The sequence below is a fragment of the Falco peregrinus genome, chromosome Z (genome assembly GCF_023634155.1).
Source record: "Falco peregrinus isolate bFalPer1 chromosome Z, bFalPer1.pri, whole genome shotgun sequence".
In the NCBI taxonomy this organism is placed as follows: domain Eukaryota; kingdom Metazoa; phylum Chordata; class Aves; order Falconiformes; family Falconidae; genus Falco; species Falco peregrinus.
In genome coordinates, this window is record NC_073739.1 from 63,229,968 (window position 1) to 63,247,925 (window position 17,958).

The 17,958-nt window shown below is 34.7% G+C and overlaps 1 protein-coding gene across 5 annotated transcripts in view; it reads right to left on the reverse strand.

Annotated features, from left to right (window-relative positions):
• Positions 1–17,958, reverse strand: part of IPO11 (importin 11) — a 99,771-nt gene that overhangs the window by 50,187 nt on the left and 31,626 nt on the right. For all 5 annotated transcript variants that reach the window (XM_027791219.2, XM_055791505.1, XM_055791507.1 and 2 more), the window contains exons 9-21: positions 15,981–16,113; positions 14,993–15,051; positions 14,272–14,320; positions 12,521–12,591; positions 10,999–11,191; positions 9,418–9,570; positions 9,112–9,155; positions 7,914–8,004; positions 6,419–6,466; positions 5,489–5,594; positions 1,782–1,908; positions 648–681; positions 437–477 (exon numbers count right to left, since the gene is read on the reverse strand). In XM_027791219.2, coding sequence (XP_027647020.1) covers positions 437–477; positions 648–681; positions 1,782–1,908; positions 5,489–5,594; positions 6,419–6,466; positions 7,914–8,004; positions 9,112–9,155; positions 9,418–9,570; positions 10,999–11,191; positions 12,521–12,591; positions 14,272–14,320; positions 14,993–15,051; positions 15,981–16,113 — 1,149 coding nt within the window. The remainder of the gene's footprint in view (positions 1–436; positions 478–647; positions 682–1,781; positions 1,909–5,488; positions 5,595–6,418; positions 6,467–7,913; positions 8,005–9,111; positions 9,156–9,417; positions 9,571–10,998; positions 11,192–12,520; positions 12,592–14,271; positions 14,321–14,992; positions 15,052–15,980; positions 16,114–17,958) is intronic.

The window sequence follows — 17,958 nt, forward strand, 5'->3', positions numbered from 1 at the left end:
TGTGGGTTTTTTAAAGGCACTATTTAACCACATGCTTATATTTAATATTTGCATGAAACAGCAAGTTGGAAAGTAGTGTGTGAAATAGGCATACTGGAAAGCCACACTACTATGGAGATGTAATTATTAAAATACAGCATTCATATTGTCTTAGCATGAAGAAACTTGCATCTGATAACACACGGTATATATAGTACTAAACACAATACTAGGAAGTTGTAATAGTCATAACACTGAAAGGGTTTGAATTGTCTCTCTGTATATTGCACATTAGCAACCTTAGCAGCAGCAGTATGAAGACTGGAAAAAAAAAAAAAAGACATACACACATACTGATTACTAAATAGTGTGTTTTAAAATGAAAAGAGATTTTTTTTTCCTGCTTTCTCTATGGATCTGTCTGCTTATCAGAATATGCCCATATAAATGCTCTTACCGGTAAGAACTGGTCAGTTCTGAACTCGAAGTCATCTACAGGTAAACAAACATTGAGGAAAAATACAGATTGCAGATGGATACAAGACTCAAGCAAATATTCCACAGATACAGAAAAATTATAATGTGAAGAATTTGGTACCAAGTTTAAAATTATTTATTTTCTGGTAACTCTGGAAACTAATCAAACATTTTTGCCAATAAAAGGATATTTAACTTCAGTGTCGTAGCTGTCTCAATACGGACCTGAAAGACAGAAGTAAAGAAGCATCATGCATACATCCATTAAACTTTTTGATATCTCTGACAATATCAAACCAGCTGCTGTTTTGGCAACTGAATCACCCTACGCATTCTGTCCTCCTCTAAGAAATGTAGTTAGTTCAACTAAAACATTTTAATTTGCTTTTAGTATCCTTTACATTTTTATTTGGCATTGCTATAGTGGTACCACCTGGAGAAACTACTAGGGCAAAATCTTCATGAAGGTCACAAAAGAATTAAAGAAGATATCTAGCCTGTTATAAAAACTCCTGCAATAGAAAAGGAATTTAGTACGGAATTATCTTATGGCTTGCTGTCACCCAAAAAGTATGTATGGGCTTGTTCTTCCCTGGTAGATGGTTCAGATGCTCAGAAAGCATTAAGTGAAAACAGTCACAACGTTGACACAGAAACACATCCTGCTCTACTAAAGCTGTCTGCAATCACAGAAATAACAGTTATGATTGTCAATTACTAACATTTAAATAACAAACTAGCTAGGTTCATTTGTTGGCTGCTAGGTCTGTTTGTTTAAAAATAAAACCAAAAGAAACAGTCTTGAAACCAGCTTCTCAACTCAACCTCACCTGCTAGTAAAGTGAAATTGTAGCTTAAAACCGCAGAATTTTATTCAACAGCTTACCAACCAATGCCATTTATCATATTCTACCAGCAGATAATTATGTTGATGCTTAAATAATACTGTATACTGCAGAGACTAGCCACAGAATAACCCTGTTATACCTACACAAAGTGTTCATTTGTTTATAAATTAATCTCAAGACACTTCACAACTGTCGCCCTACAAAGCGGACTGTTGCTGTTGCCATTCATTTCCCCACCAAAGACATCACCTAGTAAATACCTTAAGGGCTCGTTTCATGTTTTTGACCTTGTAGCTCAACATCTCCCCAGTTCAACACCCCCTCAATTCCCAACAGATTATCTTTTGCAAGACACAACAGACTTTAAGGTATGATGTCATTAAATTCTAAATCAAGTTTACACAAGGTATGGTATTTAAGTTTCACCTGTGTTTACAGAACAAATGTGTAATCCAAAACATCACTTACTATACTTACCACTAAGTCCTGGTCTTGAAGCAAGTTACGAATTGCCTCATATAACACAGGTCTCAAGTCTGATTTGAATTTTACAGAAATCCACTGTCCAATCAGCCAAATTACTCGTCGGCGTATTGGTTTGTATCTTTAAAATCAGGGAAAAAAATTGTACTCATTAACGCATTATACTTGCTGTTGTTGAATACTTTGATGAAAAAGAAATTTAAGAGTCACTAGGAAAATAGCATTCTTCAAAACAATGAGTAAAAGATTTAGTTTGTCAAGATCAACTTTAGAACTTTAGTACAGAATTCCTTTTCATCAAAATCCTTCACTAGAAGGTTTAGTAAAGTCCAGCTTAGTCTGAAAAAGAATTTTTATCCTAAATGACTGAATCTTGAAGGTCTCACTAGAAATACAGTTTGTTCTTCAAACAGCACACCAATAAAATAAAAAATAAATCTTATATTTATTACTGCCATCATGGCACCTACCGCTTTCACCAGTTTCGAGCAGTTTCCTTGACATTCCTTTTATGCTCAAAATTTTAGGTCAGATCAATTTAAAAATGCAAACTTAACTACTGCATTACAGCAACAGCCAGAGTATTTCATGTCATCAGTCTAAAACTATCCTCAGAAAAAACTGACGTTAGCTTGAGAGTCAACAGGACGAAAAACCAGGACAACAATAAGCTGAACTGCCTAACAATGACTGAGAAAAGCACTCCCTACAGCTGCTGTTTTTCTCTGCTGATCAGGAACAGTAGGTCAGCTTTAAATGTTTAACCTGCACATATAAAAAGCTATGGAAGATGAATCCTATACAAAATTTTTAACTAAAATTCTTTTGCCTAAATATATTTTCCATTCGATGAACTTCTGCCTTGTAAGCCATCAAGACAGCAATTTAAACTGAAGTTACTGAGGCTTCTTTACATTTAATAAATGTCATTCATTAAACATTCCATAACCATGAGATAATTAACAAAGTACACCTTCTGAGAACAAGAAGGTTGTGGAAGTAGCATGTATGCAGCAGTTCACTCGTCTGGAACATAAAGCTAAAAAGCAGTAACATTCCAGTGTTGTCACATCAATACTTTCTTTCTCAGCAGGAAAAGTTGCCTTAAGATTTAATTACTGCAAAAAACTGTATTCAATAAATTACTATCCTATTACAGAAAAGTTTCTCCTTAATTAGTACAAAACTAAATGTTATGACAAGTGATAAATTTGGCAACGCAATGTTTCTAAAAATCTTTAAGAATATTTTTTCATTAATCCCCTTTTTCTCCTACTGCTATAGTCATGGTTGACAGTATCAACTGAATAATGGGCCATATATGATTTATTTAAAGAACGTGTGCTCATGTTTATCTGAGGAGACCCTTATTGTTAACTTGAGGATGTACTAAATCCTTAAATTAACTTGAAGATGCACTACATCCAAATGGGTGACAGGGAGTGTGCTAATTGTCCAGGCACAAGATATGTTAATATTGTTAACCTGAAGATATACTAAATCATTGAATGAGAATGTGTTAATTGTCCAGGTTCGAGATATGTTAATGACTTCCCAGATTGTTAATGAATAGACATGAGTGACTTGTATAAAGAGGGGGCTGAAAGGTTCCCTCAGTGTGCATGACTTGGGTGGAGTGATCCCCCATGCACCCAGCACTGCTGGATAAAGATAGCCTCCGCTCGCCTGAATATTGCTGACTGATTCTTCAACTCACAACAGACAATGAAACATTCAAAGAAAACAAAACACAGCAAATGCTATGGTCACTGCTAACAAGACATAGGTTTGTGCTGCCAAACATGAACTAGTTTGTGAACATGCATGCTAATCACCACGGGGCATTCTGTGGGGCAGCAGATCATGCCCCCCAGTCCACTTAATCTGAACTGCATATGTGTTCCTGAAGCTGTCAATAAAGCAGCACTCCATTGAAACTATTATTACCATCTCCCCTTATTGACATGGTGGCCTCCAATGATGCCGGCAGTAGAAGCACTTGAAGCAAACAAGGCTTCAGATAAAGGATAACTATAGAACTTCTGCACGCTTCTGTTCCCAGAGGAATTTCATCCTGGGACATCACAAACTCCAACCAAATGGTTAGACAGGTGTCTGACTGACTGTAAGTACAACTGTATCAACTGTAGAAGACTTTTGTCAGTTTTACTTATGCTGTTTGTGGATATAATGAAAATACTAAAGCCAGGATGTGCTGCAAATACCATGGTGGCTTTGTTCAGAGATCAGTGCTGGTGTGGCATAATAACAAAGGATCAATCATTCACAAAAGTGCTCTCATTTTTCCCGCTCTTCTGACATTTAACCTAACCATTAGAACTACTTGGCCACTGGTAGACAGCACAGTGAAGCTGAGATCAAAGACTAATGAGAGAACGAGTAAGAACATTAGTAGACACCAGGTAGACAACTGTGGCAATCATTCTGTGACTCTCAATTAAGGTTATACATCTAAAAGTAATTAATTTTTTATAAAAGTGCATTGTAATGAAAAGAAACATTTTGATATTACTAAGTTTAGCAGGATTTTCCACTCTACATGAAATCATACTGTATTTGTAAATCAGGAATTTTTAACTAGCATTTAGGAATAAAAAAGCTGGCTACCAACTCATTATGGATAGTCATTTTTGATATTGCTAAGTTTAGCAGGATTTTCCACTCTACGTGAAATTGTACTGTATTTGTAAATCAGGAATTTTTAACTAGCATTTGAAGAGTATTATCAAACGAATCAGGTAACAATTATGTCTGGGACAAACTGCAAAGGTAGGAGAAAAAAAAAACCAGTAGAATTCTTCAAAGGACACTAGGGTCACTGCTAATGACTGATGAAAGAAACGGGACATATTTCTTCAGAGTCAAAGGATGATTTGGAACTCATCTGATGAGGATTAGCAGGTACAAATGCAGTCACTGTCCTTCTGCAGAGGGAAGAGTGACAGTTTGAGGAACAGGGAGGACACTGTCTTCTAGTCTATAGAGATGGACAGCTCAGTCTGTACTCAGATGTCAAATAAAAAAAAATCTTTCAGAACACCCCATGATATCTGCTAAACAAAAAAAAGGTACCCATGTGAAGGCCATCCAAGTGCAAGGGACCTTGGCAAGAAGGAAAATCCACAGCAGATGGGCTATATAACACTCTTTATGTAGAATCAGCCTGTAATCATTCACACTTTACAACACAACCCTAATAGTTACTTCCCCACTTTACTGCTGGCAAAATTAACAGAACAGTGCTACAAAGGGCTTGTATTTAAACTAGGAGAGAAAAGCTAAGCTAGGTTTTACAGAGATTATCCAACAGGTTTCAGTTGGACTTTTCTGCCTGAAAGGCGCCGGGGTCTCAGGAGACCTAAATACCTTTCTTTAAATGAGCAAAGGTGGTTGTCCTGAGAAAGTTTAGTCAAACTCAAATATATCCAAAAGGACAGACATAATATTTCTACAGAACTCTGGAAGTATCCACTACACAGCAATTTAAGCAAACAGAAACTGTCAGGAACACTGTCACTTTTGTGACTATCAGTTATCTATGTCATACCTCTGCTCACTTAGTAGATATGTTTAAATACTGAGTATTTTTCAAGCCTTGCAATTATGACATTATACATTACCAGATTTGTTTCAACACTTCATATTTAAATGATGAAGGCATAACAATCCAAGGTGTTTACCTGTTATGAGAAACCTGTAGTTCTGCTAACAGTTGATTTTTAAACCACTGATCAAAATCCACACTATCAAATAGTTCATAAGCAGCCAGTCCAACCGCATTATACACTGGGGGGAAAAAAGGTTATGCTTTTTTAATTTAATGTGCAACATTTAATTTGTAATACTAAATAATTGGACTGATTTAAGTTTCAAAAAACATTTTTGATAACCTGAACATAATAAAAAAACAAAACTAAAGCACATCTTTCTGAAGAAAGATACTACATGTCTATGCAATTGTACAAAAATTATAGGAAAACTACATGTAAAATCTTGATAGCTAAGTAACTTGCCATTTCTTTATATGGAATGCATTTTGGGTTGTTTAAAAAAATACTGCAACAGTTATAACGAAAAACTGTAAACTAAAGTGTGCCTTATAAACATAATTGTTTACAGAAACACCTTTACAATGGTGAAGGGAACTCTGAAGGACATTTTAGTAAAAGAATGGTATTACACAAGGCAATTCAGACTCCTGAAAGTAGTTAACAGCCATAAGAACAATTAAGATCTTATTCTAATATCAAAAATGGTTCCATCAGAGGTCTTAAACGATTCTTTTCTTTTGGCATAAAATCTCCTTACTTGTAAAATGGACGGAGTATCTCCATGGAAGCACTGTAGCTCATTTATTTGCAGAGAGAATAGGACAGTAAAAGGGATTGTCTAAGGGCTTGTTTCACAAAAAAAGCTGAAAAAAGCACCATATTTTTACATAAGCATTTTGAAAAGTGAAGACTGACATCAAGTGAAAAGAGAAATAGGATTTAGGTCCTACTTTCCAAATGTCTTAAAAAAAATATCTTGTAAATTCTTCACAAAATCTTTAGTTGAGCACATACACAAAAGCGGCTCTGTTACTTCAAAGTAAAGCAAACATAATTTACCCGCATCCTTAATCAGTACAGCATTGGTATCTTCCATGTTGGTAGATCCTAAAAGATAAAGTTAAAATAAAGAAAAAAGCATAACTAAAAATGCAAGCAACTTTGCACTTATACACTTCAAATAAATATGCTGTGAATCAAGACTGCTTCACTGTTCTTGTTTCATTCACAAATTCACCTATTTCAGTTTCAGTATTTTCTTCAGTGAACATACTAACATCAAATCTCTGCTTTCATACCCTACTTTTGATTGACTTCAGAACCGAACATTTTTAACAGCAACATGCAAGTAAGTCAGAGGCATTTAATTTAAATTAACAGACTCAAAACCTGCAAATTGCTGGACTGTCAATGACGTGGAACTATTTCCAACAGAGTCCTAGACATAGTCCCTATATACTTTACTTACGTGTGCATGTGTGCTTACAGCAAAGATTTCCCAAAATCCTAAGAATTAATGAATTCTTAATATCATCTATTAATTCAACAGCAACTCTCACAAAAAAGGCTACTAGGGGCAAAAAGAAAAAAAAAGTATGTGTGTCTTTCAGCATGGAAGTATTAACTTCCATAATTCTTGGAAAAGAATGAAAAAACTGTCATTCCTGCTGTAAGGAACATTTTACCATTTCCTGTATCACAGCACAGCAAGCCATCTTGAAACTTATGTACATAAAATATTTTATGAAAAAATTCTGTGAAGTCAGAAGCCACCCTCAGAAAATTACTATTATTTCAATTTAATAGAACATACAGATCCATTCTGGTAAGTTCAAATACAAAATACTGACAGTCAGGTCAGATACAACCTGGGGAAGCAACCTAAACTGAAATGACAGGGAAAATTAAGTGGGAGCTACCATGCTCATTACTTTTCATGGCCACTATAAAACTTAGTTTGAGGGCAAACAATCATAGAAGAGAACAGAAAGAAAACTTGAATAATATCTCAGTCTATAAAGACTTCAATCTTCATACAGAAAAACATCAAAGTTTTAAAGCCAATTCTTCAAATTCAGAAAGTCCTCTAGACTCTCCAAAATGACAGCTTAACTTGAACTTTTTCTTTCTTTTAAGGGTTTTTGTTCCCCAGGATTTTTGCAGAGACATGGCAGAACTACCATTTACTGTCTTGCAACATTTGAACACGAAGTTTCCAGCAAAACAACCTACAGACCTTATTAAGCTTGTTGAACATTCTCAAGAAGGCCTGAAACCTCATGACAGTAGAAATGCCCCAATCTTTGTCAGTCATCTACAATAGTTACGACAAAAAGTAAAGAATCCTTAGGATTCCCTCCTCCTATATACACACTACATTTTCCTTGTGGTAGGTTTAGAACTAATTTTGAAATATTAACATGTTCTTCCAAAAATACACAGTGAATGTACTATGTAAAGCTAGATATCCTAAAGTAGAATTGTTTAACAGTTGACAAAAGCAAATATAAAGAATTCTATGCTTTACAGTTCCTTTATTTTTTAAAATACTTACCTTGTAGACTCTGAACCATTTCTAAAAGCACAGGGGTAAGCGTCTGATTGTATTCATGGAAAATATCAATAAAAAGAACTTCTGTGCATGGCTGAAAAATTACAAGATCTCTTTTAGAATCTATCAAAATAAAGGCAATTAAAATACACTATGCTAAAATCAAGTGCTGAATATCTCACACAAAATGTCACCATTTAAAACGCAATACCCTGTAGCAAAATTAGTATTATATGAAATACCACCCTTCCTAGTATACAGTATGCCTAACACTAGCAAGACTCTGACGACTGTATCTATATCAGCCAGCTCTGCCACAGAAGAAAAACAGCTCTGTGGAGAGAAATAGCTGGTGCTGAGAAGCCAGTGACTACCCTGTATGTCATAGTTTCTTTCTGGATTACGTAATAGCTGAGTCATATGGACTGAACACCCATTTGCACTTGGAACACAATAGATGCACAGGGTGGGGTTTTTTTTTAGTTTTAAAATGAAAGTAACCCAGAAAACAAATCTTGAGCTCTCTCTCCAAAGGAAACCACAGCAGTGATAGCTGGAAGATTCACTACAACAGCATACTTTTGATCTGAACTAAAACGTTAATAGAGAATCATAGAATCATTTAGTTTGGAAGAGACCTTTAAGATCATCAAGTCCAAACATTAATCCAGGACTGCCAAGTCCCAACAGTAAACCATGTCCCTACGGACCGCATCTATGCTTTTTTTTGAACACTTCAGGGATGGCAATTTCACATCCCTGGGAAGCCTGTTGCTGCATCTAAAACTTTCTTCATTCATCATGCCTACTAATGAAGTCCTAAGTGGTAGTAAGTTACCAGTTTGAAGAAGAGACAACTTCTACTGGGTTTAATCACAGTCAGATACTACACAGTACAAACACCTGACAAAATTCCTTTTCTCTCCCTCCCAAAATTCCAATGTACTTCAGCATGTTTGAACATTATAAAGGAACAAAGCTAATTTACACTAATTCTAGTTAAATTTCTTTAAGTATTTTTTGAATAATATTTCTTTATTTTAAATTCTAAAAAATAAATATTTTAAAATGAATTCTTTAACTAAGTATTTTTTTGAAAAGCGTAAGCTTATCTTTCTACGAAATATCTTTTCTCTTGGTAACAAGGCTACCAAGACATGCACGCAGAAATGCTGAATGGTTTTCAAATTGAAACACTTACCCTGAGACTGTACTTCCAAGAATCTCCTCCTGTCTCTTCTACAGCTATTATTTCACAAAGAAAGAGAAAAAGTATTACTTCACTATGGTTCAAATCGTTTCATATTTAGATATGTGGCTATCACAGACCACTGAGAAATCTGTTGTTAACAAAAACAATCTCTAGAGGCAGTATCTGTACATGTAACAAGACTGCAGAAAATAAAACAGCCAATATGGCAGTAATGAACTTGCAGAGCCAACCTGGATATGAAACTTTTACACCAGTATCTAAATAAACTGCAACCAACTATACAACGTTTCTTACTGAAGCCTTCTGGGTCTTCCTCCCACATGGTTAATTCTTCATTTGTCAGCAGAAAATAGTGAGTGACTAGTCTCCTACATATTTCCATTAGTGTGGGGTATGTGAAAAATGCTGTCTTTATCTTATGCGCTTCAAGAGTTTCAGGACTGCTATCTGAAATAAGACACAGAAAATTCCAAATTACAACTAAGCAGCTTAATGATCAAACAGTAATCTAATAAAATTAGAAAGAAATCAACAGAAGTTCTTATCCTCAGAGGAAAAAAAGAAAGAAAATATATATTTTCATGGCAAACTTTCATAACAGACTTTCAGGTCTTTTCAAAGCAACTTAAAACCCAAAATTCATTTACTTTTAAGAGAGTTCTCTAACAGCACAATTAGACTGAAGGGTTGTGATGGCTTCACAAAGTATTTATAACATTCTTCAGCTAATATGTAGATGAAAAAACTTACCCTGCTGCTTTTGGTGTTTTGTTTTTTTTATTTAGCATTACTGAATTTAAAAACAGACAGAATGCAAAGGAAGATTTATTTATACTTATTCATAAAGTTTATCCAAATTCGATCTTAAAAATAAATTGGGGTTTTTTTAAGAGTTAATATTGGTTAAATAAAGCAGCAATATAACCAAGTACTGTATACTATAGAACCAACAGGAACACTGTATGTCAGGCAGAAATTAAGAAAAATTTTCTAATTTTTTTAATCAACTCGTTCTCAATGAGTCAAGGGCTATAGCTTTTATCAGAACGTGCTATATTCTTCTCAAGTGACCACATTTCTATTTCAAAAACTCAAACACAATTACAAACTTTTGCACATATAAATTTCTGTTAATAATCAGTGGATTTAGGACAATCTAATATATTATAAAATTAAGCAATAACACTGAAATATATCAGTACTTTGAAGAACTTTTAAATGCTGGGTTTGTGTCATCTTTCTGAAACATATCAGTATGTTCACAAAAATTCTATTCCCCCAAGTATCGAAAGAGAATGCTAATTGTTATCTAGTCATTGCCAAATGGTAAACCAATGCGGAAGATCAGTTTGTTGTTTTGGGTTTTTAATAGAGTTCACTTCCATTTTTCATTACACATCCATACATACAACAGTGTATGAATTATTCAGAATGAAACACAGTCCTACTAAGCAGAACATATAATTTCCTTTATATACGATTACACATCAAATTTACTGTGTTTCTGTATTTCAGAGTACTAGTATTAGTTAATCACACCAAATAACCCATTTTATCAAACATTTCTCAATGGAAAGATGCATCAAACCAGCTGATGAAAATAAACCAAATTCCATACCTCAACACTTTTTAAAATCAAAGATCATCACTCTCCTTGTGTATTAAAAATTACTTTAGCAAGTCAACATATATATATATATATATAAATATTTTAAACATCAAAATAAGAATTATCTACATAGAAAAAAGCTTACATTGCTAACTATTCAAACATTCAATGCTTCAAAAGAATGTCTTAAAGGAGCTTTATGTTGGGAACAACTAGCAAAATGTTTCTCAAAATATAAAAATGTTTTTAGTAAATAGCAGCAATACCTTCAATATTTTTGGATGGCTTGTATGCATAATTTTTTACAATCATCTTAATAAGATTCATGCACTGTACAATAAATTGCTCAAATACAATTCCTTCGCCAGCCTCTGTGAAAGCATAGCTTACAGCAAACTCCAGTGACCTCTGAATCAAAGGTGTGAATGAAAAAGGATGTTGATCCAGGAAGTCCAAAAGCTAAAAATTAAGGAAGTAGAACAGCAAGAAAAAGAAATCAAATCTCTTTTCATACAAGTCTTATTATAAACTAGTTATCAAAACTAAGTGATAATTTTTACACGATTACAGAAAAGAAAATTGAACAGACAGGAATTTAGGAAGATATCAGTATTAATGGTAATAAAGCATTATTTTGCCGTGCAACTCTTGATTCATGTTAAAAATTACCCTTTTTTAAGATTAAGGAACAATATGCATTTTCAACTAGACCAGCCTCCTAGCAACACAGTATATAAAACATACCAGCCACACTTAAAACCCTGAACATTTTAGCAGACAACTCATCCCTATTAGAATTATTTTAACTAAAAGAGGCATGAGGGAAATAACTTTTTTATTATTTTTTCTCCCCCTCCACTGCAGTACAAGCACTTGCTTCTTCAACTTCTTTTCCAGCTAGCTGTCTGGAGCGCACTGGTCAGTTCCTTTTATCTCTTCTACTGCTGCAAAAATGCCTAAGCCTAAATGTTTGCAGCTGAATTTCTACAGGTGGTAGATTATGTACTAAAAAAGTGTATTTCCCTACACTTTTACAAAAAAAGATACACGTGCCTCACATACTTTGCTTATTAGTTCACAGTAAGAAGTACTATGACAAAGACAAAAATGTTGGGCCAGAGCGCCTTCTGTTCGATTTTTGTGAAGCCAACAGATGCCTCCCACTTCTGATAATTATGCTGAATACTTAAATAAGATCCATGGCCCCAGAATAGAATCTGAAAACAATGGAAATTCTTTAAGTTTGACATCTTTTAAAAACAGAGCAAGTGACAATGCTAAAATTACCTTCTGATAATATATGTAATTAATGGTTGCACAAAATTGGCTGACAACTCCAAATATATATTATGTAATACAAAAGTCACAAAGGTTAGGACAGTCTTCGTTAATTTTCTTTCAATAAACTAAAATTGGCCAGTTATTTAATAGAACTAACAGGGCCTTAGAAACAGCAATCTAACAAACTAACAACAAAAGATAAAATACCAACATTTTAGCCTAACTTCCAGAATTCTTTTTTGAGCAAAATCCTAGCTAAATAATTTACTTATGGAATGCATTTAATTTTGTTTGAGCTAAGGAAACATAACTTATGTCAGCACCAGTAAAGAGACACCCTTTTCTTCAAAAAAACTTTCAAAAATGTATTTTACAACAAAGATGTTTTAAGTTGCATTTCTTTAAAAGATCTGAAAACTATTGGCTTTAAGGCACATACGTATCTGAATAGGGATGGCTCCTCCAGAACAATAAACTATTCAGTAACTGAACAGAGAATTTACTTACCACTTTAGTAAATAGAATTATAGTCTTTTCTAGACGATCTCTGCATACGTTGTCTGCTCTTGTATTTCTACCTGGTAAATCAGATATTTAACAACTCTCATTTTTTCAGACTTTTCGTTCTGGATAGCTAAGTTTTAAAAAATTAACAATGGAGAACAAGTTGTTTTATCTGTAGTTCAGGGATTATGGCAGCTAGAAAAAAGTTCTATGGCAGAATATATTCAAAGACAAATTCAAGGTAATAAGTACTGGGGAAAAACAAAAAGTAACCTTTAACAATTTTCTCACTTTCAGTGAAATTCACTGTGACTGATCAGAATAAAACCATCAGGACATCATTACAGACAACTCAATGATAAAAGACAGTTAAAATAATGCAGGCAAATGCTAGCATAGACAAGCAAAAAAGCACTGAAAAGATAAAAATGCCCTTTTATTAGAACTATGGTATATCCTTACTACATAATACTACATGCTTTCCTAGAAACTCCATCGTAAAATAATGAAGGCATAGAGGCAAAAACCATGTAATAATAAATGTAAACACTAAGCTTGTAATGTAGTTATGACTGCTTTTGCAAAACAGTTTATTAATTAGGGAAGTGTAAACAGGCAGGTTCAGCTCAGTTTTTATCTTAGGACATTCAAACCCTGGAGTCCTCATATTCTAGGAGACTATGATAACCACCAAGCTTCAGGATGGGATGGCCTCCAATTCAGCCTACTAAAGCTAGGCAGCTACCGTGCCAAAAATCAAAGGGCCAGAAAGAGCACGACTGTAGTATAGTAGAAGGGGCAAAGAGTTGCATGCAAAGAAGTCTGTAATTTAGAACAGCGATAGATTTTTGTTTAAATATTGTTTAGATTTTAGATATCTTTGTAAATAAACCATGTTGTTTATTCAAACATTGAACATAGTGGTAGTTTCTACCTTTACTAGAAATGTGGCTCAGAGCCCAGATCAGCCCCTCTCATCTAAGTACAGACTCCTGAGTCAGTAACCTTCACTAATATAAAAAATATTCTTTCTACTTAGTTTAGACACGTTCTCAGAAAAATTGTTGAATCCTTAAGGCTTTTAGAATTGAACCGACAGGCTTGTTGAACCTGACAGATTTCAAATGAATGAACGGCTTGCACCAGGTCTACTACAAGTGTAAAAGCACAAAAAGAGTGAGTTCAGATGCTACAGTGACAAACATCTGCTTTTTGCTTGCTTCAGGTAACTTCCCTGCAAAAGCACTAACACCTGCCAATTATGCTAACATTTCTGTTGACTGTGTAAACATGTGGTTGCCTGTCTCAGACTATTACTCTTCCAGTTATAAAGCACGCACAGCTGAATGCGGCCTTTATTTCCCATTTGATACACGCCGAAACATACAGCAAACTCCAGAAAGAAGAAAAAACATAAAATTCCAAAAGAAGAAAGTTCAACATAACCCGGGTTTTAGTAGCATATACATATTTTAATAAGGATACTCTGACAATCCATGGCTTATCTTTCATAATTTTTTTCACTGCCATTAACACACCAAGTATAATTTTGGTGGAATTCTAGTTTGTTCATATAAAAGATTTTTACTGAAGCCTTTTCTGACTGATTCAGCAGCATTTAAAGTAACAGCTGTGTGCATATAAAAAATACTTTGCACCTAAATGATTATCGATGATGCACTAAACTGCATTATGTTTTCATCCAGCTTCTAATATTTAACAACCAATACAAGGAAAAATATACAGATACTTACTACACTCCAGAAACTGTTTTAGGCGTTCAAACACTGCATGTAGAAAACCCTAAAAATACAAAAGTATATGTTCTTTTAAAAATGAAGCTTATTTTGCACTGTACTATGAGAAGAAAGCTGAGTCAAACTGAAGTCAGTTCAGATGTGTTACAAGCTCAATCACCTTATGACTTTTAACTGAACTAGTTGATTGTCTTGTACAAACAATTTTCTCATGAAACAAGTAATTAGCTACCTAGCACACTGCATAGATGATCCAAACTGACCTTATTAGTACCACACAAACAGCACAGCATTTTTCTAGCATAACATAGCTTTCATCTCAAGATTTCACCTCAGATTAATTCTATCAATGGAATTTGATAGGAAAAATATGCCATTACATCTGTCTTTAAATTAAAACACCCTTTTCAAATGATGGGGGAGAGTACATATGACATCTCCCAGTAGGCAACAGGGGTGTCACTATCATGGACACATAAATCAGAAGGGGTACCTTTTCCTTTTTTAAACATCACATCTTTTGTGTCACAGTTTAGGATGTATCTAGGATCTGACAGTTCTTAAGTGATGGCAGGAAAACTTAAGACTGTGTTGCTTGATCTTCCCTTTACATAACACAAATGTGTGCCTTTCAACAATTTTTCAACATACCTCTTACACCTGAAATCATCACAAAAGATTTCTAATCTAGAACTAGAAACAGATATATGTCACTTACCATCACTTCTACATTGCAATGAGGCTCTACAAAACCATGGACTGTCAGTTTACGAAGCACTAAAAAGAAAAAGCTATTTGTGTTAGTATTTCTCAACCCTTGTTCCAATAGGTTTCATAACATGACTACAATTAGAGCTACTGTGTCTTTCTTACAATTCTCCATATTTAAAAATACATTTAATTTTTGGCTTTTGGATGCCTCAGCCATACCTACCATGAATCTGATCTTGTTGAAATTACTTTAAAGTTCAGTACCTTATGTATAAAATAATGAAGAGAACTCCAAGAATTACTGAATCAAGAATTCTGCAAAAGCTTTAAGTATTCAACCTCTGAAAGGTTCTGCAGCAGGAAAAGTGCCCAGTACAGTCAACTTGGGCCCATAAGCCATCTTATGAATTTTCTCAGGTTCGTCACTGCCAGTAGGCCACGTAAGGTGCATTCTGCACCTTCTGAAACAACTCAAGGCAGGTATCATCTACATTGCAAGCACTGCAAACAAACATCTCGATTATTCAAAGCCACAAAGTACAGTAAGGATATTTATTCATCCCATTGATAAGTACTTGAGCACCAACCTAAAAGCTAAAGCTACCTCTTCACCGAATGTAAGATGAACTGAACACATCAGAATTCATAGCTCAGCTTCTTCAGCTAAGTGCCTAAAAGACAGACAGATGCAAGCCTAAATTACCACATACATCAAAAAGCATCCCGTTAGGTCCTCCACTTTCCCACCTCCTAGACTATGGCTTCTTACAACATCAGAATGGTGAATACCGAAAAACAAGAGCACCTTCTCCCTCTTCTGTGTGAACAATCCTCCTTCTGCCTTGTTAAAGGTACAGCTAAAATAAACCAAAATTACGGGTTTTCTCAATGGGCACAGCTCTATTAGGGAATGCACACTGTTTACTAAAGAAATCTTACTCATCCACTGGGAAAAAACTTGATTCATTCTATTTAACATCATTCTATATTATTACCTTTCAATGACAACAAGGTTCTTTCTAGTGAATTTCTGGCTCCAGCTTCATCACCTGCACAGATGTGCTGTAGGAACGTATCAGTATGATGATTCCACAAGGAACACGCAAAGCCATAAATACCTGATGCAAGCTGCAAAAGGAAGAAAGACCAACAATAAATAATATTTGATTTCCTGAATTTGGCTACAGCGTAATAAATTCCTTAATTTTAAAGGCTATTTTAGACTGTGAAATTATTTAATCCATCTTCTTCTATATCATGGGTCACCGTGTTTCACTTGCTTCTTTGTTGGACTGTTGTTGTACTGATCCAAAGAGATTTTCCAGAAAAATATCTTGTCTTAATTTGAAGTTGTTATGATAGATTCACCTCCTTCCTTGACTACTTGGTCTTTGACTCTACTACTTTAAAGTAACTATGTAGGTCTCCTTGATTTTCGTTAAATACAGCCACAGGTCTACAAAACAGCACGAGGCTTCAAAAAAACCACCTGTCAGCCCTCCTCATCACCTCCTCTCCCACCAGACTTAAAACTGTCTTACAGCACAGTTAATACCTAATTCAGCTTACTTACCCTGGGACACAGCAGTTACATGACTATCTCTAATAAAAATGGTATGTCACAATGCCTACAGTGAAACTAACTTTACTTTGTTGATAGCTGCGAACTATCATTTAAAAATTAAATAATTTTGCTTCAACTTACTTAAAACACAGAATGACAAACAGTTTCTAATCAGCTAGCATTGAAAATCTCAAACTTAATTTACATTGCAGTTTCCAAACAGTGCTTACCTGATAAAGTTATCTGAAGTATAAACAGAAGATAAAAAATTTCTCATTCAGTTATGGTAGCACTTGACAGCTTCACAGTTAAGGAAGAACTGCACTTAGTCTGATACGCGTTACATCAATGGAATCAAAACCACAGATGACCTGTTTATTCAGTTCCTTTGACTGAGTAAAGATGAGACAGTAGAAACTCTTGATAATTATTCAATGATGTGTTCATGGAGTTGCAAAAACACATCACAAAATAACTATCAACAGTTTCAACTTACTCATGTTTTGGGGGTTGGCTTTGGGTATTGGGGGTTATGTCTCTTAAATAAAATACACTAATACTAGCCATAATAGTAAGCAGTAACAACTCAGATTAAAAAGAAAAACAAAACACAGTTCAAAGCAGCAATAATAGTCCTAATAGTAGAATATACTCTAGATTAACCTATTTGTTTGTCATCCATTCAGTGTACCTTAGTACTAAAAAAATTTAAAACAATTGCTTTATTAAAAACTGGGGGGACAGAATGACAAATACACAGTATCCACTAGGAGGACCCACCACATTTTTACATTTGAAGTCATTCAACTAGCAATTATATATATATTTTATAATTATAATTTTTAATATATATATATACACATATGTAATTTCTATTATACTGCAGGACCTAAAGACCTTGTCATGGCTACCTTAAATGCCTCTAGTCACTAAAACAGGCAAAGTGTGCTGGTGGGTGATACTGTATGAACTCACGCTAGGATAGAATGAATTTTGTAGTTAAAATGTAATGAATATAAGATACATGACATCCCCAGCCAACATCTTGTGAGGCTGTTGACATCCTATTATCTGTCGGCATCCTAAGCTAAAACACACCCAAGGAGGAAAGACAGATAGAAGGAGCTGGTTGAAACTGGTAACTCACCCAACTCAGCATTTTCTGGCAAAAGGTGAAAAGTACACCTTGAGGAAGACCCTTGGCCTTCCTCCCAAAGACCACTGCCCACGTCCCGAGGACCGCTGCCCACAGTTCTTGGAAGAATTTGCACAAGCAGAAAAGACTGATAAGCTAATTAACATACGAAGTGAGAGTAGGCCGGTTTAGGTAATGACTATGTATAGGCGTTAATTGAATAGTCATTGGTTTATGGTATAAATGTAAAGTAGTTAGTTACTTTAGACATGCA